Source organism: Camelus dromedarius, chromosome 8, assembly GCF_036321535.1.
Source record: "Camelus dromedarius isolate mCamDro1 chromosome 8, mCamDro1.pat, whole genome shotgun sequence".
In the NCBI taxonomy this organism is placed as follows: domain Eukaryota; kingdom Metazoa; phylum Chordata; class Mammalia; order Artiodactyla; family Camelidae; genus Camelus; species Camelus dromedarius.
In genome coordinates this window covers 20,880,441-20,899,934 of record NC_087443.1, presented here as the reverse complement: position 1 = coordinate 20,899,934, position 19,494 = coordinate 20,880,441, and the positions used below count along the sequence as shown (strand labels likewise).

Below are 19,494 nucleotides of genomic sequence, written 5' to 3'. Positions count from 1 at the left end.
TGATCGTCTCAGGGAGCAAAAGAGAGGAGGTGAATGGAAGTCACAGAAGCATCCGTTTATCAGTGAAGGATTTTACGTTTCCAGCTTTTGGCAAAAGGAAATAGCCTTCGGCTCTAACTTCAGTGTTTTGGTGCACAACTTAGAGCCAGTGCTGCCAAGCTGCTTCACTGGTTCTTCCCCCTCAAAACCCTCTCCAGCCCTCCTTGGCATGTGCGGCCAGCAAACTCATCTTGCACAAGCTGATGCCTGCAGTGGCTTCATGCCGCCAGCTAAGTCCAGCTCGTGCATCCTGGGGGAGCCGTCTCTATTCCTCTGCAAACTCTCCCATCCCCGCCTCAGATTTCTGGAGGCCCCTCTATCATGGCCCTGTGTCCACCCTGGTCACAGGAGCATCAGTTAAAGGCTCCCGCTGTGATATTTTACAAGTGACTTAGACATAAAGAGGTACCTGCTGGGACGCCTCAGGCAAGACACCTGGTGGGCATCCAGACTCAAGTTTCCCCACTTGTGGAGTTAAAGGGTTGCATCAGAAGTTTTCTGGAAGTTTTTCCCAGCCTTAACGTTTCTAGCTCATAATTGTACTGTTTGTTATATTTGTCACATGAACTAAAGCCTTACCCTATCAGAGGATGTGTGACTTCAGGAAACGGGCTCAGGGGCAGGCCACCACCCTGCTCCCTCCAGGCTGACCCAGAGGCAGTTGATGACCTCAGAGATCCAGGGACCCATGCATATCTGTGTGCTGGAATCTCTTGCTCTTGTGATAATCTGACATTGATATTTTGGTTTTAAGAGGAAAAAAAGTTGTTTCATACCCACATTTCTTTTAAAATCTTGCTTTACTGGAAGGCCATTCAGTGGCACTGGGACAGCCTTAATAGGCTGGTAGTAGGGGTCACTGGTCAGGAAGCTGGGAGGCAGGACCAGACACCTGAGACTTGAACTAGGCAGCCTTGGGTGTCAGAGCTGACGTTACCTTTGGTCTTGGAAAGATGGTGGTGGTCATATTACTAAATGTCCTGAGCCTGTTTTTCTGAGGCACTAAGTGGATAGTAAGTTGCAACGTTGCTCCGAGGCTCACGGAAAGGCCATGTCTAAATTGTAGGGTGCTCTGTAAACATGGGAGATGGGTCACTGACGATACTGGTTCCTTCCACCACACCCCAAAGTCATCACCACTGGGTACCATCTATCCTGGCACAAGCCCAAAGCCCCTGTCCGTGGCTGGACACAGGGGTGATCCCCCCAGCCTGCTCCTTCTATCCCTTTCATCCAGAAATGAAGGCTCAGAGACGTCGTAGGCCTCGGTGGTGACTCAGAAGATCTCCCAGAAACTGCAACTGCCAGGAACAGTAAGATAGAACTATTATAGGACACCCCATCTTTACCAAGAAATGGAAAGGGAGCAGTTAGATGAGAAAAAAAAAAAAACCGAGGGAGAGAAGGGGAAATGAGGAATCTAATATTGAGAAGCAAGACATTTGGAACCTTATCAAGCCCTAATGTTTTGACTTATTTTGCTAGTAATTTATATCCTGTCATATTTCAAAAAGGATTAGACCTGGCAAACCAAGCCATGACCAATTTACAGACCAATTTGAGACATCGCAGCAATCCAATGAGTGAATCATTTAGCCCCAGTACAAGTCCTGCAGGAATACGGCAGTGTGCGCCTTAAGGACCACCCCCATCGCCTCACCTGATCTCTGCCAAGAGGCAGGGCCATGTGCCCAGGGCAGCTGTTCACACACACGCCCCGCGGCCACTCGCAGCACCTCAGAGGAGATGCTGAGCAGATGCGGCTGGGCCCCAGCCAGGTGTGTCCAGCGTTTTCGCCGTAAACAGCTTTGCCGCAAGTGGTTTTGCAGCACAACTAATTGGCCGTAAGGCCGTTTTGCAGTAAAAAAATAAAATAACTGCTTGACAGTTATATTACACTAGAAAAGGCAACACATCAGTTTTTGCAAATCCTTGGTGGAGCTAATCTAAGATTTTGTTAAAATTTTCATCATTTTCAAGGGATGTATACTTAACCAGGAATCACATAACCATCTCCTTTTTGGGGGAATAAGAGGAGCTTTATTCTTTCTTTGCCTCCAACTTCTGATACCACATGATAAATCTGGTAAAGATGGCATGAGAGAACAAGCCATTGTATCTAAATGAGCTAAAGAATCCACTAAATGCTGAGAGGGCGTGGAGAAAAGGGAGCCTTCTTACACTGCTGGTGGGAATGTAGTTTGGTGCGGCCATTATGGAAAGCAGTATGGGGATTCCTCAAAAAACTAGAAATAGACTTACCATATGACCCAGCAATCCCACTCCTGGGCATATATCCAGAGGGATCTCTGTTTCGAAAAGACACATACACCTCAATGTTCATAGCGGCACTATTTACAACAGCCAAGACGTGGAAGCAACCTGAATGTCCATTGACAGATGAATGGTTAAAGAACTTGTGGTATATTTATACAATGGAATACTACTCAGCCATAAAAAAGAATGAAATAATGCCACTTGCAGCAATATGGATGGACCTAGAGATTATTGTACTAAGTGAAGAAAGTCAGACCAGACAAAGACAAATATCCTATCACTTATATGTAGAATCTAAAAAAAATGAGACTAAGGAACTTATTTACAAAACAGAAGCAGACTCACAGACATAGAAAACAAACCTATGATTACCAAAGGGGAAAGGCAGGGAGAGATAAATTAGGAGTTTGGGATTAGCAGATATAAATTACTGTATCGAAAATAGATAGAAAACAAAACAAGGTCCTACTGTATAGCGCAGGAAACTATTCAATAGCTTGGAATAACCTATAATGGAAAAGAATATGAAAAGGAATATACACATGTGTAACTGAATCACTATGCTGTACACCATAAACTGACACAATGTTGTAAATCAATTATCCTTCAATTTAAAAACATTCATCATTAATGCTCTTGAAGACTGTCATGAATTAGTAGCTGCCTCTTACATTTTTGATAGCTTGGTAAACTTTTGGTTTTGATGGGTAGGAGGGATGACTGCTCACGGAAGAATTTGGAAAAGCTGACCTGCGATCACTTTCTAGTTGATGTAATTTTCAACCAGTTATTTGATCTTTTATGGCAAAATGGCTTCATGGTCAATTAGTTGTGCAGCAAAAATGCCTGTGAAGGAACTTCTTGCAGCGAAGATGTCTATGGGGAAAATACCTGCACCCCTATCCAGGCACCCTCAGCCCTCACCTGCCTGTCCTCGGTACTGTCGTCAGTGTCGCTCTCCTTACCTCCAGTAGCTGTGATTGTGGCCTTCTTCAGATGCTGCTGGGCTTCCTAAACCACAGTGGCTGCCTGTGCAGAGGGCCGGAGAGCTGGCGAGTTTCCATCTCTCCACCAGGGGCAGCCTGAGGAGGGGGTCTGAACATCCAGCTCCCTTACCTCAAAGCTAGACTAACCCGGAGGTACAGCTGAAGCTCCAGAGCTCCCCTCAGGGTCCAGGCAAGGCTGGGATGCTGAGCTTCTTGCCCTCTCATCCTGCTCTACCCACTCCCTGCCTGTTTCTCCTGGGAGCACTTCCTCCCACAGCCCTTGCACGGGAACCCTGGCCTCAGGAGTCCTTGAAGCCCTGGGCTTCTTTCCTCCTTCGAAGTCCCCTCTTGGAGAACTGCTCCTGGCTTTTCAGCCTCCTCCAGGTACGACTGGGGACCATGCCATCCTCAGAGTTCCCAGCCAAAGACTGTTACATACCTGCCCCAAATTGGACCCAGCTTCTTCAGAAATGCCAGTCAACCAGCTTTGGGTGCTACAGCTGTAAGGTGATGTCAGCTTGGGGGTAGGGAACAATTGTGGGGAGGCTGTTTTGAGATGGAGATGCTGACAAAGAAGCAGGGAGAAGCAGACATTCCAGTCCCTCAGAAGCCCCTGAATCTCAGGAGAGATCCCTCACTTCCACTGGATCTCCTGCTTGAAGTGGCTTGAGTAAAAGGTCCCTGACCAGGCTACCACAGATGTTCCTTTAAATGCCTCAGTCACCCCCTCATCAATGGATGTCCTCTGAGGCTAAAGCTACTGTCCTGCCTGGACGAGCTCAGAGTGGGGACGTGTGTTGCAGTGAGTGGGCGGACCCTGGATGGCCGAGGAGTAGATGATGTCTGGAGCTTAGGATGTCGGCTCCTAAAGTGGCTGTGTCCCCGCAGCCACCCAGGTGTCATACTGACACATGGGGGTCCATCTGTATTTTGGAATGGGTGACCGTCAGTTTTTCAAGATAGCACTGTCCCTTTAATTTATTAGCTTTCCATAAAAACATGTAACACACACCATCTATGGTAGAGAAAGTATAATTTACAAAAATATAAAATCTTGGTTAAGTTTTAGTATTCCAACATAGCACTGTAGCTGTTATTTCCATAAGCATGTTTAAACAACGCACACTTAACCAGCGATGATCACCTCTGTGGGGAACGATGTCAGTTCCATCCTTTCTGTTTTAAAATAAAAAATATATCGAGGAAAAGAAACCGAAATTGGTTATATGTGTATTCGGTATGTAGACAAGCTTTTGCAGTGGATTTGGAAAGAAAACGGCCATTGATATCATCATTTAGGCCCTGTTTTCCAGCATCACTACGTGGCCCCAAGTGTTTTCAAACTGATTATTTAAACAGAGTTTCTTTCTATGTGAAGGGAGTGAAGCTCTCAGGTTTGAAGCCTTCTGTCCAGGTTATGAGATGATGGTTACAAAACCCAACATTGTGGACACGTCCAGTTTTCAGGCCTTGAGGACAGAGGGGACAGGCGGTGGGTGACCATAAGGCCAGGGCTAATTCAGATCCCTTCGGAGGATTCAGACCGACATTTAGGGGGCTGAGTCACTAGCAATGAAAGACCCCAGAATGATGCCCCAGGGGACGGATCTTTCTGGGACCCAGCATGGCTCCCTGGGAGCTCTGCCCTGCCTTTGCGGCTGCATTCTGAGTCAAGTGCTCGCTCCAGAAGGTTCTGAGAATGCTGTCCTGCTGGGCGTGGGGGCGGGACAGGTTTCCTCCACTCCAGAGTGGCCGGTCTTACCGGCAAGCACAGGTCTCCACAGACATGTTGGGGTACACCTTCAGAACGACGTTCCGGTTCTCATCCAGGAAGAGAACCCCGAGAGAGTTCATCTTGTCGGGAACGCAGCAAGGCTCTGGGATGCCCGGGACGATGCCCACGGCCCTGACGATGCTCTGGATGGTGGCGTGGTTGGACGGGCGGACGATCTGCAAGGCGGAAAGGAGCATGGTTACTTCTGTGCTCAGCCCACCTGGCAGTCCTCACCCGCCCACCGTACCACCTGCACGTCCTTGACTGAGGTCACAGGAAAGGCATCAGCCTAGAAGAAAAGGTGAGGTCCCAGGGCAGGGTACACATTTCCTGTGAAGTCCGTTTGCAAAAGGCCTTCCTGGCCCTCAAGCAGAGGAAGTCACATCCCCTACATGGCACTGGCCACCTGGGGGCACCTGTGCGTCACACATCCCCAAGGAGCACCTGGAACTGGATGGGAACTCCAGAGGGAAGGTTGAGGGAGATGCCCAGCTGGTTCCACCCAGGGCCACAGCTGCCCAGACGTCAGCCTGAGGCACACCGACGCGCTTGCCACGTGAGCATGTTCTCAGCACTGGAGGGGAAGGCCTGCAGGCACACATGTACATCGGCTTGTAGGGCTGGAAACTCCTCATTCCTGGGCGGGTCTGACCTCAGGGTGTCACCTGCATCACCCTGCCGTGTCATCGCATCAGTCTTACAGGGTGGGTAGGACCTTAATTTTACTGGTGAGGAAACTGAGGCTTAACATGACTAACTTGACCAAGAGCCCTCAGTTAGAAAGCAGTCTGGCTTGGAAACCATGCTCACTGGGCCCACACCGACTCTCCCCACCTCCCGCCCCTGGCAGCCTCTCACATCCAGAAGGGTCTGGGTCCCAGCCCTAATTACAGAGAAGGCTGTTCCTTAAGCACCTCCCACAGGATGACCAGGACCACATCACAGGTGCTTCAGCTCGTAGTCGGCCAAAGACAGTCTTATATATATAGTGCATCGATGAGGGAGGCGGCCGGTGGGCAGGAGGGGAGGAGAGGGACACCGGCGTTTGGGGAGATCAGGCTAGTGTCAGGGAAGGCGGGAAGACAGCAAGGCAGACTGATAAGGTAAGTGCAGGGTCAGCCAGCCAGTACTCACCCTGCATCTGCCCCAGGTCTGTGCTGGGCCCTTCCGGCGGACGCCTGTCTCTGTCAGGCTCCTCCCTTCCTCTCTCCCACACATGCACGGCTTGGAGAAGAAGCCTCTTAATTCCCCCACCAGGTTAATGCGGCCCCATGTCTGGGTCTGGGATTTCCCAGATGGCTGATTCATTCATGGTTCGCGCTGGATTTATGCACTGACTTCCTTTCTTGGAGGGAAAGGCACGACCTGGGACTCAGAGGAGGAGCTAAGTAGGAGGAAAGTGTGTGTTCCCTGTGGAGGTCGACATCAGCTGGCCGCCGGCCCACCGGTGTTCAGGCGGTGGGGTGATGGATGGACAGAGCCATAGCCCAGCCTGGAGGGAAGGTGAGCATCTGAAAAATGAGGCCAGTGCAATGGATAAAACAGCCCCATGCGGTCACAATGGGAGCTAGTTGCCCCGTGAATCCCCGGCCTGAGTGGAAGGGAGAGGGTGGGGGAGTCAGCCTGGGAAGCCATTGAGGCCAGCTCTGTACTGGTCACAGACACCAACGCCCCGAGGTCTAGCCCAGGAACAGAAACGAGAGCCCTTGCGAGGAGGGGGCTTCAGAGGTCTGACCTGCGTGCAGCGGGGCAGTGTCTACTCCACCTGTGTAGATTTTGCTATGTAGGAACACATCCCTAAGGAGATGGATTCTCCTGCTTTGCAAAAGGAGAACTGTTCTGATTTAAAATTCAAATTCCAAGAAGGCAACACTTGCAAAAGCACAGCCAGGCTGCATCCATCTGTGGGCTGTATCCACCCCGCCGGCTGCTGCGCTGGCACCTCTATGTACTATTCCCTGCCTTGAATAGATGGGAGGTGTTATTATCCCTATTTAGAGGCAGAAAACAGTCATAAGGCAGAGGGGCTCGCCAGGCGGGGCAGAGCTGAGAGTCACAATTAGCCAAGGGGTAGAATACACCTACACCCTACCTTGGGCATGGGGAACTCGCAGGTCCCCGAGCAGTAGTAGGCGTCGAAGGACTTGGGCGAGATGATCCATTCGTTCCACCCGATGTCCGCGAAGTCCACCTTCAGATACCTCCGGGAGCAGACCCGCGGCTCGTCCCACTGCTTCCTCCGGGCTTTCTGCATCGTCTTCTCGTCGAAGTCCAGCACCTGCGAGGAGGCCATGAGCACATCCTGGCCCTTCCTCCGGCGGTCCTTGCGCCCGGGCCGCGGCTTCAGCGCCCGGAAGGGGCTGGGCCACAGCTGGTGCTTGTGGTGGTGCTGGGCGTGGGGCGCGTGTGCCGGCCGCTCGTCCAGCCCCGGCAGCTCATTGTCCTGGAGGGGCCCAGTGGCCTGCGTGGCCCGGCGCACTCGGGGGTCTGTAGAGTTGTTGGGGGCTGCGCCAGGCTCTGGGTCCCCAGCCTGGAAGGGGTCGTATCTCTGCAGTGTCACTGCCACGCTGTTGGGCTCTGAGATGGCCAGGTCGTTGGCGTAGATGAGGATGTAGGGTGCGTGGGGGCTGGGCCGGGAGGCCCCAGGGGCCTTCTCTCCAGAATCCAGCTGGGCCGACAGGAGCAGCTCGCCATCACGGCGGGCTGCCTTGACGATGGGGGAGATGTCCTTGGCCTGCCACAGGCCCCGTGGCGGGGGTGGCAGGGCCATGGCCCCTCGGAGCAGCCCCTGCGTGGCGGTGTTCTGTGAGAGGCTGCGGAAGAGCAGGTGCTGGCGTGCCGGGGGGCCCGGGGGCAGCAGGCGGCAGGATGCATTCTTGGCCCGCTGTTTACATGGTGCCTCACGCGCCCGGGGCCAGCGCGGCTCCGAGTAGAAGTGGAATGTGGCTGTGAGGATCATTTCCGAGTCCTGCATCGAAGTCAGGTTGAAGAAATACACGGCTTTCTGGTTGACCACTTCTGCGAGGGGAGGACAGACCACAGCCCGTTAGGTTGTCTCCTTGGAGAGGCCCCGTGCTCTTAGGGTCTCCGGCCCAGGGCCAGGGTGGAGGAGGAACTCGCTAATCCAGGGAGCGCTGCCAGCCTAGCCAGGCTTTCCTCATCTCATGTAATTCTCACAGTAAACTGATGAGGGCACCCTTTGCTATTTTCAGTGAAAGGATGGAGATGAGGGATGGAGGTCAGAAGGTTGGGGACTGTCAATATCCCATTGCAAAAAAAGGAAGAAAAAAAGGTAGCAAGCAGGGTAGGTGTTCAGGCTTGCTGGACCCTGCAGTTCCTGTTCCCACCTCTGCGCTCCAACACTTCTCAGTGAGCAAATAAACAAATGATCCCCTACACCTTCATTCATGAGATAAGGTGGAATCAGGTGTTCAGGATGGTCTGGGATGGGTCCAGGCCCTGCTGACTGCAGCCCCCCCACCCTGTATTTGCATAGCCCTCTATTTTATAGACTTTAAATGCAACCCTTTTCCCAAATGAGTTAAAATAAGTAGAGTGCCCCATACTTTTCCTGCATTTTGAGTGTCTCCTGAGGGAAACTGGGCTTAAGAGCACAGCCACTGGGGCGCCTACTATTTATTCTGCCCAAGGCCTTTTACACTTCTTTTACAAAGAAAGAGTAATATCAGGATTGCCCCAGGTCACTCAGCAAAATCGCCAACATCCAGGTTGCTCTCCAGAGGCCCAAACCATGAAAAGGACCGGGAGCCCGCAAACATCATACCTGCAGCTCAAGAACCCTTCCGTCCCCGCATCCCTGGGGCTGTCAACCAGCCCGCCCTTGTCTCTCGGGTCCACCAGGTGTACCGCAGAGCCCCAGGGCAGAACACCCTTGTCTGCAGCCTCAAGAAGAGGCCCCAAGCCCTGGCAGCATGAGTTCTGTAAATAGCAAGCCCTCTCTAAGGTTTGGATGGACGGAAGCATCATTCCTGGGGTCGCCCCGTGATGCTGCAGATGAACAGGAGACCAGAGCTGCTATGTCAGCTGCCTCCCTCCCGCTGCTCTATTTCCTGCTGCCAGGTGTCTGTCTGCTGGGTGAGGCCGGGAGAGGTACAGGGCTCCCAAGAGTGGGGGTGTGTGTGCGTGTATGCATGGGTGTGTGTGCGTGTATGCATGCATGTGTGTGCGGACAATGGGCTCTCCAAAGGGCATGTGTGAAGGCCACAGCTTCTCTGACACCTGCACCCACAGGATCAGCTGGTATTTTTTTTTAAACCAAAATCTTTAGTTTAAGGTTATTTGTTTCTATTGAGAAGAAGGCATAATTCAATTGGGAACATCCACGTATTTTTAAGGCTCTACAAGAGAGGAAGGAAAGAAAAATCGGAGGGTCTGATAAATTTCAGTCAAGACTTGGGTGACACTCAAAGATCCTACCTTACTGAATTCTCAGAACAAACCCGCAGAGAGGTGCAGCGGCCCCTCAACATGTCCACAAGTAAGAAGTAGTTCATGGTCTTGACGCACATTTAAAGTTGGCTTCCCCAAACCCTGCGGCCCTGAGTGTCATGGTCTCCGGTTCTGCATTTCCCAAACCTCCCTGATCACTGTCTCCCTCCCCTGGAGATACTGATTCAGAGGGTCTGGGACAGTAGGGCCCAGATATTCATATTTTAATGAGCATCTTAGGGATTCTAAACATCAGGGAAGTTTAAGAAGCAATGGTGGGCAATGGCTGTGTATCCACAGCATCTGGGGTTGGCAGGTGGTGGGTGGGGATGCAAGATCACCAATGAGGCAACCTCCACCCTCCAAGCTAGGAAAGACCCTAGGAACCGTGCTCCCAGGCCCCGATGGGACCGCGATTTGCTCATCTGCCTCAGACGGACAACAGAATCTCTGTCTCACGTGAATGCTTGGAGGATTAAATAAATAACATGTGATGTGCCAGGCCCAAAGGAAGACTCCCCAAATGTGGTTCCCTGTCACTTTCATCTAAAGGACCAAGGCTGCCAGAGCAAATTCCTCCTATACCAGTTTAGGTCCCTGTCACACAATGGCCCAGCTAGCATAGCGGAAAAAAGTGTTTTTCTTTTATCCAACTCAAGTCTTAACTCCATTGTTCTGCTAACAGGTTCTTTGCTGGAGAACACTTAAGAGGTTCTAGGAGAGACATTTCTGACTCCTTCCAAAAAGCTGGCCTTTCATAGCAGGACGCTGGCCTGAACCTACGGCTGCTGGTGAGAACGAAAAATGGCAGACTTGGGGGAACAGAGATGGGGCTGCCCAGAGAGGAAAGCACCTGGCTCCCCCACCCCTTCCAGTGATGAGGTGAAGGATGAGAGAGGGTACAAAGAAGGACAACCGTGACCACCAGGATGGGCACAGCAACCTCGGCTTGAGGTGGGTGTGGCCCAAGGAAGACGCTGGGAAGACCACCTCCTTGGGTGCTGAGGAGGACGGGGCGGGGGCCTTTTCTGGAGGTCATTTCTGCCTGAGGTGGAGGAAGGGGACGGCCAATGCTGCCCCTCCCTCGGGATGGAAAACCGAGGAGAGCATGCTCAAGAACTCATACCGGGAGGTCTGGCAGCCTTATGGGTCAGGCAGCCTGATCAAGGCTTGGGAAACCCCTACTTGGGCCGAGTGCTGGGCTGATTCCTTCCTTGATCTATCGTAGTTCCTTTAAAGTACATCAAAGTTCCCAACTGAATGTGCTCCTGGCAAAGGTGGTCAGAGGTACTCAGAGGAGCTCAGTCCAGGGATGAGACAGTGGTAACTGTGGGGATGTCCATCTACAGCACCTGTCACAGCTTCAAGAACACAGTGAAGGTGAGGCCCCGGCAGGTGCCTTCAACCTCAGGTCACCATCCACTCAGAGCCCTCCATTGCCCCCCAAATAAAACTCAAAACCTTACCAAGGCACTATTTGGTTTGGCCTGCCGACCTCCCCAACTCCATCTGCTCCCAGCACCCTGATCTCTACTCCGTCACCCTGGCCTTCCTGTCCTTCCAACACGAAGCTCCCGTCTCAGGGCTTTGTCCCAGCTGTTTCTTCTGCCATCACCCCTCCTCCTCCAGGAATCACTCCCCTCTCCTTCAGATCTTTGCTTGAGAAGCATCCTCAACAAAGGGTCGCATTGGCTCCCTTGGCTGGAGGAGCAGCCCCTTCGCTCTGTCTGTCCCCTGCTTCACTTGTCTTCACCTCACCTTTGGACACCCTGATATATATTTTGTTGCTATTGTTTCTCTTTCCTCTTAGAATGCGAACTCCATGAGAGTGGGGCTTCGCCAGCTGTGCGCACTGCTGCATCCCTACATCCTGGCACTTTGTGATGTCAGTGCTCAGAAATACATGCTGAATGGCAGGGGAGGGTGGAGTCTGCTAGATCTGTCCGCTTCACTTAACAAAGGGGCTTCCTGGCTTGCTGCCCTGGGGCTCAGCGAACATCCTGAAAGAGGTCTAGAAAGCCTCCTTCTTTGGAAAGACACAGCCGATTATGCAAATCCAACTGGAGGCACTGGGCAGTGGAATCTTTGTCCAGTTGCTTCCCCCTTGAGCCTTAGTTTTCCCATCTTTAAAATAGGAATAATATGGTTTACTAATTATGAAGCTCAAAGCATATAGGCACACTTGATTCTTCACTTTCACAATGAGGGGAGCAGAGATGGCGAGTGGACAAAAAGATGGCGCTTCAGAGAGGAGACGGAACTACATCAATTGCCTGGAGTCCCCCAGCCAGTTAGGGGCAGAGCCGGGATGTGCACCCAGGCCTGCGTGACCCCAAGCCCAGGCCCTTCCCCACCCTCCCATACCACGTGCTCTGGATCTGCCTAACAGCTAATGTAACAAAGATCAGGTGCTGTGAGCTCTAAAATAGTTTAAAAACACAAGTCATTATTTGGATGATTTTGAGTTCTGACTCTTCAAGAAAGAAAGGATCGACCTTATTTAGACAAGCTGATCTCTCTATGGATCTTTGGAAATCTTAGAGCCCTAGTCATTTCCACTCTACTGGGGACTCAACCTCCTTCACAACTCGTCAGGGATGGGGCTGGAGAGGAAAGAGGTAGGGAAGGGGCCCTAGCCTGCGGGTCCTCCCAGGCTCCCTGCTGGCCAACCCTTGAGAACCCTCAAGACTGTTCCAAGCAGAATCCAAGCCACCTGGAGATCTGTCCCTTCACCCACTGCCTCTGAAACAGCCATCAGGGTGACTGGAGTGAGAACACCAGAAGGAAGTGGGATGAAGGAAGAAAGCAGTGCGCCGGCCAGTGGTGCAGCAGAGAAAGGAAGAGGGTCTATTTTTAGGTAAGCTCCAGAGTCAGGGTTTAAAACCTGCTTCACCACTTACTAGCGGTGGGACCTAAGGCAAATCACAAAACCTCTCTGTGCTTCAGTTTCCTCATCTGTAAACCAGGCAGAATCTGTATATGAGCCTCCTGAAGTTGGAAGATCCTCTCCGCAGAGCTCTCAGCAAGGTGCATGGTACCCTGCACGTGCTCAGAACATACTGGTCATGTGATGTCACAAGCTACTGCTATGCTCAGGGCACCTCACCTCTGTTCCCTGTCCTCATGCCCAATCGGAGGCACTGCCACGCATCCACCCTCTCCAGCAGGAGCCTGAGAATTGTCATGGCCATGACCCCCTCCTGCATCCAACCAATCCCAGTTCCTGCTGGCGCCGCATCCTGTTTCTCCACTACCATCTGGAACTCCCCATCCTTCCACGACTGTCTTCGTCCACAGCCTGACCTCAACCGCCATGGGACCCCAGGACACTGCCACCCTCACGTCACACTCATGCTTCACAAGGAAATCATCTGTTACAGATGAAGAGTTTATATCCTTCAAAACCTCTACCCATCAGTAAGAAAAAGACCAGAACCTCAATTAGATGAAGTGATTTCCACAGGAAAAACTGCAAATGGCCAAAAGGCATGAAAAACCAATTCAAGATGACTAGTAATGAAAAACAAAAACAAAAACAGAAACTTCAAATGAGAATGAGGTTATAACAAGTTTTACCTGCATGTTGAAAATATGACCCCATTAGGGTGAAAAAACCTATATATATATATATATATATATATATGTATGTTTCACCAAAATATTAACTCTGGTTATACCTGGGTTGCAATTGAGTTTGATTTCTTTTCTTTACTCTGATTTTCTATTATTTCTGGATAAGTATGCATTTCTTTTATAATCTCTCTCCTCTCCTCCCCTCTCCTCTTCCTTTTTTCTCTTTCCTTCCTCCCTCTCCCTCCCTCTCGCTCCCTCTTTCCCTGTCTCACTGGATACACACTTTATACAGCCTCACTGCCTACAGGCAAACTCATAACATTCGAGGCTCTTGGTGGCCTTGGCGGCCCACTGATCTGCTTCCATTTCCCACCTCTCTCCTCCTGTTACTTCCTCACTGAAGCCACCTCTGCACAGTTCCTGGCACACAGGGCTCTGTTTCAGTTCTGGCTAACACCATTTGCCCTTCTAAATCTCTCTGGGCTCCGCCTGCTCTGTGAAGGCTTCACGGGCCCCTCCCCACCAGCCCTTCCCCTGCTGGATCAGTGCCCACCCCCAGGCCTTTCTCTCTCCCTTGTACCACCTGCTGTACTGCTCACATTCTCCTGTTTACTTCTCCCTTCTCCACCAGCTAGTGAGTTTTTCTGGGCAGGGTCAGTAGGCCAGGTTTCTTTGTGTCCTCCGAGCTTACAGCACCCGCCACCGAATGAGGTGCTTAGGAAAGACTCGGGAAACTGAATGTGACTTTCGGCAATGTCGACAAATGGGCATTATTATTACTCCTATTTTAGAAATGGAGAAATCAAGCTCAGAGAGGTTAAGAAACTTGCCCTATATCACACAGGTAGTTGGAAAGGCCTAGGTTTAAGTGCAAATCGTTTGGGGCTGGGGGTGATGTAGACTTAAAAGGGAACAAGACACCCTTCGGAGAGGGAAGGAGTGGGGTGGCTGGAATAATAATAGTAGAGCTAATAAATTACTGAACTTACATGTGCTAGGCACTGTGTTAAGCACCGCACTTATCTCAGTTCAATTAAAAAATGCTACAAAGAAAAGCCCCACTTTAGAACTGGAAAAAAAAAAAAAAGTCATGGCCAAGTTCAGTCCCTGGCCCAGATCACAGACTCAGGATTGGGACCTCACCAGTCCAGCTCACAGCCTGCACTCAGAGCCTCAGCTATGCTGCCTGGTGGCAGGCAAGGGACATGGTTCCACTGCAACGAGAGCTGCAGGACCACCCAACTGAGGCAGCAGAGGCTACTGTCATGGAGCAGGCTGGGACCGGTACGATTCAGAACCAGAGCTGAAGCCCCCAACATCTGTGCCTCATCCATAAGATGAGGGGGTCTCTGCCCAAGCTCATGCTTCCTTACCGTTGAGTCTCTGGGTCACAAAGCGGGAACCTCTGAGGGCTAGCAAGGAGCTAGGCATGAAGCAAGGGAAGGGATGAGAAACCCAGCTGGCTGGGCTCACTCTCTGCCCGGAACAAAATCCACCTCATCCCACTATGTGCACAAGAAATCGATGCTCAGAGAGGTAAAATGATGTGTACCACAGCTCTCAGCCAGTAGCTGATGGAGCTGGGACTTGCACCCATGGTTGTCAGGTGGTTCCAAACAAGAGTGCTGGATTTGTCAGACAGTCCCAGACTGCTCCAGAATAATTCTGACCTTCCAGAATTGTCTATTCCACCCTCTGTCTCCTACATCCTGGGCTCAGTTCTGATGAAGGTGGGTGGAGGGGACTAACAGTGAGGGGAACACGAGCCTGGCAGATGGAAAGTGCCACTGTGAACAGCTCCCCCTCCCCGGGCCTCAGTTTCCTTATCTGTAAAATGGGAGGGCTGGATTTAAAGTACCATCTCCAGGTCCTTTTCAGGGATAACTGTTGCTTCGCTGTTCCTTATACTACCCTAGCCTGGGAGAATAAAAAAACAGACTGTGGGCAAAAGCAGCTGGTGGGCTCAACAGGCATGCTCACCTCTTGTTGCAGTAGTGACCTTGCCAGCCTTGCTTTCCTCAACTGCAAAGCTTTGGGGACCGAGTTAATGCATGCCAGGTCAAGTCTACACCTATATGAACACAAATGCTTTGTATTCCAGGGAAACACCTAACCCTGTCAGTGCTGGGCGCAGGGCTTGCCCATATCACCTCATGTCATCTACCCAACAGGGAAGATACAGCTATGGTCTGCCCATTTTGTAGATGAGTGCACTCAAGTCCACAGAACTTCAGTGATTGCCCAAGGTCACGGTCATGCTAAATGATTCTTGAGTAGCTTAATATTGATGTTCCAGAAATGGGCCCCAAGAGGTGAATAAGAGGTACCAGGGAGGACGGAGTTAGATTTGGTAGGCCTGGAGCCCAGGAACACTGACCTAGTGAGTCTGGCCATCCTAGTGCTCCCCGGGACATGTTTATGTGAGACCAAGCTTCCCATGTTTGGCTCTGAGGCCACTGATGTTACCTTGAGTCACACAGCCAGTGATCAACAGGTAGGTGGCAGATCTGACCCGAGGCTGTCTGGCCCCAACGTTGGTCTGGTTCCCCTCCACCCTACAGATCAATGGTCTCGCCCCTGATGAATGGCTTCTTCCTTCACAAGGGCTGCAGGGGACCCCTCCCCATATTTTCTGCCATGGCATTCTGGGATGATGAGTAATCTCCATGACAACCAGGGTCTTCCCACCGCCCCTGCCATCAGGATGCACATCCTCTCTGCTCACCCAGGGCTGGCAGAGGTAGCCCAGGCTGGACAGGCAGATGTCAGAGGCTGGATTCTGAAGTGCTCTCAAAGGCAAGGCAGGGAGGGCTCTGCAAGTGGTCTCTGTCCAGCTCCATCCAAGGAGTAGGGAGAGGGGAAAGGATCTGCCCAGGTGGGGCAAGGGCAGGGGAGGGGCTGGGATCCCCCACTGCCCAAGCTTCTAGACCTTTCCTCAAGCCCTCATAGTCTCAACACTTCAATGCTAGTGCCCAGCAGGCCTAAGTCCTGTGCACCCAAGGCTGGGGACCCAGGACCCTTCTCAGTCCACTCTGCTCCCCCAACCACCACACCCACCTACTGGCCCCAGCTAGAGGGGCACACCGTCTGTCCAGGCCCAGTGACTGGTATGTCTATCAGGGCTGCCTTATATCCACCTGACAGGCTCTCCTACCTCCTCTGTGGAGAGCTAACACAGCTTACCCCTAGGACATGGATACCCCCCATGCTATGAACCTCCCCAGCCCAGTCCCTACTCTACCCTGTGCTTAAAGCCCTGTGTATGGGGTGATCTGTGTCCAGCAAGTGTGACACCCTCCCAGGCTCGGCAACACCCCAGAGACAGGAACTCTGTCACTCTGTGCCACTTTGGTGTCCCCATCAGAGGCTCAGGGCCTGGGATGGAGTGCTGGAGGAACAGTTAAATGAAAGAATGAATGAACCAGTCAATGACTATAAGGAAGAGGAAAACGGAGGTGAAGGGGTGGGAGCATAGACAAGTGAGGACCAGGGAGGATGAAGAGAAGGGGCCCTGGGGCCCCCTCGACTTACCCAGCCGGGCCCGGAAGCTGCGGACCGTGTTTCCCCCTCCCGGCCGCGCGCCCCTTCGGCTGTATTTCTCATAAAGCCGGAGCATGTGGACAGCGACCATGTCCTGGGCGCTGGGGCCCAGAGCGGCGGCCACGTCCCCCGGGGACCGCTGCGGGTCCTTTTCCCCCATCAGACCGTCGGCGGCCGCTGGCGGGGCGGACCGGGCGGGGGCCGTGTGGCTGCCGCCCGCGTCCCGGAGCAGCAGCAGAAGCAGCGGCAGCAGCGGCAGCAGTCGGGACCCCGATCCCCGGCTGGTCCGAGCAGGGCCAAGGGCCATGATGGGTGGCGGCGACGAAGGGGCCGGAGCCGGGGAGGAGGAGGAGGGAGAGCGAGGGCGCACAGGAGGCTGAGAACAGACCCCGGGGCCGGAGGGCGCGCGGGCCCGCTCGGGAAGCCAGAGGCGTGAAGTGCGGAGATTCGCGCGGGGCGCGGGGCAGAGTGGGGCGCACAGCCAAGCGCACGATCTGTCTGCGCCGCCCGAGCCCCCGGACGACGGTCACGGAGCCGCCCGGAGCCTCGCAGAGCCTCGCTGAGCCCAAGCCAGCGCGCTGCCTCGGCGGACTCGCAGCGAAACTTTGCAGCCCCAGGCGCGCCCGGCTCGGTGGGTTCGAGGGGCGGGGCGGGGCGGGGCGGCCGGCGGCGCCCTCGGGGAGAACCCGGCTGCGCGCCCCGGACCACTCCGGGCCGCCGCCGTCACGGCTGTCCCTGGCCGGGCCGCGGTGTGCGTGCGCCCGAGTGTGGCGGCGTGCGCGCGCAGGGGTGTGCGCCCGAGTGTGCGCCCGGGCGTGTGGGGGGCGTGGGCGTGGGCCAGCGCGCTCCCGGCTCCCCTGCGGAGAGCCGGAGACCCGGACCCGGCCCGGCTCCTGTGTGTCGGCGCCTCAGCCTGGCAGGACAGCGCGGGGGCTGGGCGGCCTTTAGAGGGGGGCCCTCCTGCCGGGTTGCCCCTGCAATGGCATGTGATGACTATGTGGTTGTGAGATGACAGCTCCCCCGTGAGGACCCGATGGGGGGATGTGTGTGCGCCCAGTTGTCTCTGAGCCACTGTGTGTGCAAAATGCAAGCGCGAGGGGAACACGAACCCTCCCTGGGCAGCCTCTGAAAAGAAAAACCCTAACACCAAAGCTCAACCAACTCAGGGCGATCCTGATTAAAGGAAAAAGATCTCGATTAAAATTCAGAATTAGTCGATCAACAGACACTTTATTTGGTGACAATGATTCCAGTTATTGAAGAAACACATCAAAGGTGCTTGTTAATCTTTGGACAGGTGGCCAGCAGAGTTGTCGCGAAGAACGGACACGGTTTCAAATTGTTTTACAAAACCATTTCCAAAGCTTCAGGATAGGAGAAGGAAAAGCTTGGTTTTCCTAAGAAGGTTTCACAATGTAGTGAGGGTGTGATGAACCCCTGGCTCACCACCCCTCAGTCTAGTCTGGGGGCAAGGTTTCTTGTCTATGGATAGAATTCCAGGGCGGCTGTGAATTTGGATGGGGAAAAATGACATCTTTATTTTTGCTAACCTGTGCCAGAAACTTAGCGTTCCATAATATTAGAAACACAAGTAATCAAACTACAGTGATAGCCACTACCCACAGATACTTTCATATCACACTTCCCTATCATGTTTCAGACTTCTTGAAACTATCATTCTTGCTCATCACTATTCTGAAATTCAAGTACTTAAGCCTGCTGTTAGTTATTTAACGAATTAATTAAAAGGCACATGTATCACTATGTTGCAAAGCTGTTTTAAAAAACATTTTGGTAACTAGTTTAATGTCATCAGCCTCCTCTATAATCCCGCATATTAAGAATATTCTTTTGAGAAAGGGTCTAGGGTTTCCTCAGACTGAGTCAGGGGTTCAAAGCCCACACGAACGGTTTAGGAACCTCTCTGAGGGAAGGAAAGGACATCTCCAAACCTGCATTCTTCCAGCGAAGTCCAAGATGTTGTCTATGCTACATTATTATCTTCAAACTTGCAAGCATGCTCTTCCCTTTGTTGGTAACTCTGGGCTCTGCAAGCCCAAATCATGACTTTGCTTGGAGGGCTTACAATACTATAATTGAAAAACTGCTGAAAAGATGGTGGTAAAACCACCCATTTGTAATTTTTCAAAATCTTGCAGTGTCAAATGAGAGGTCATCCTGTTGAGAGCTTCGGAACCTCAGGCCTGTAGCTTTGTTGGAAGACGATAGGGAAACATTTTCCTTCTTTTGACAATTAGCACACATCGCATTCAACCTCCCATTAGCCCATCTCCCATTTGTTCCGTGAAGCAGTTTTCGAAAAGGGTTGGCCTGGAGGTGAGAGGACCAGTCACAGTCTTGGACTTGATGAATCTCTCCTCGTAAATGATTCACACTAACTTTTACTGCTCCCTCCCCCCGCCCCCACTTCCCTCCTTCTCCGTGTGCCCCTCACTTCCCCTCTGCCCCCCTCTCCCCTTCTCCCCCAGAATGCCTCTGACCTGTACCGGCTGGGGGTAACCTCTGCTCATGGGTAGTTTTGTCTCTGCTGGGGCCATACACAATCGAGGCCTGTGAAAAGGAGGGTGAGTCCGCAGGAGGCCAGGCCAAGCTGGGCTATTCGGGATCTGTGTCCATTAAAGCCTCCTTGCTCTCCTTAACTCATTCCCGCTCCATTCAAGCCAACCCGAGGGTCAGGCTTTAGCCGGCACTAAAACCTGTAGGGTACAGATTCTCTGACATTGTTGGGAAAGAATGAATGCATCAGCCGAGGATGGCTAATATTTCTTGCCTCGTTTTATTGCTGAACAGCGGGACTGTAAACTCCTGAACACTGGAGCGCTATGGCTCCCTTTC

The 19,494-nt window shown here is 52.4% G+C and overlaps 1 protein-coding gene across 1 annotated transcript; it reads right to left on the bottom strand.

Annotated features, from left to right (window-relative positions):
• Positions 1-3,448: 3,448 nt before the first annotated feature.
• Positions 3,449-17,224, bottom strand: GDF10 (growth differentiation factor 10). The gene is made up of 3 exons (XM_010998718.3): positions 16,630-17,224; positions 7,169-8,094; positions 3,449-5,252 (listed from the first exon to the last, which is right to left on the bottom strand). The coding sequence occupies exons 1-3, from the start codon at positions 16,943-16,945 to the stop codon at positions 5,061-5,063; spliced, it is 1,434 nt and encodes a 477-aa protein (XP_010997020.2). The 5' UTR covers positions 16,946-17,224; the 3' UTR covers positions 3,449-5,060.
• Positions 17,225-19,494: the final 2,270 nt, after the last annotated feature.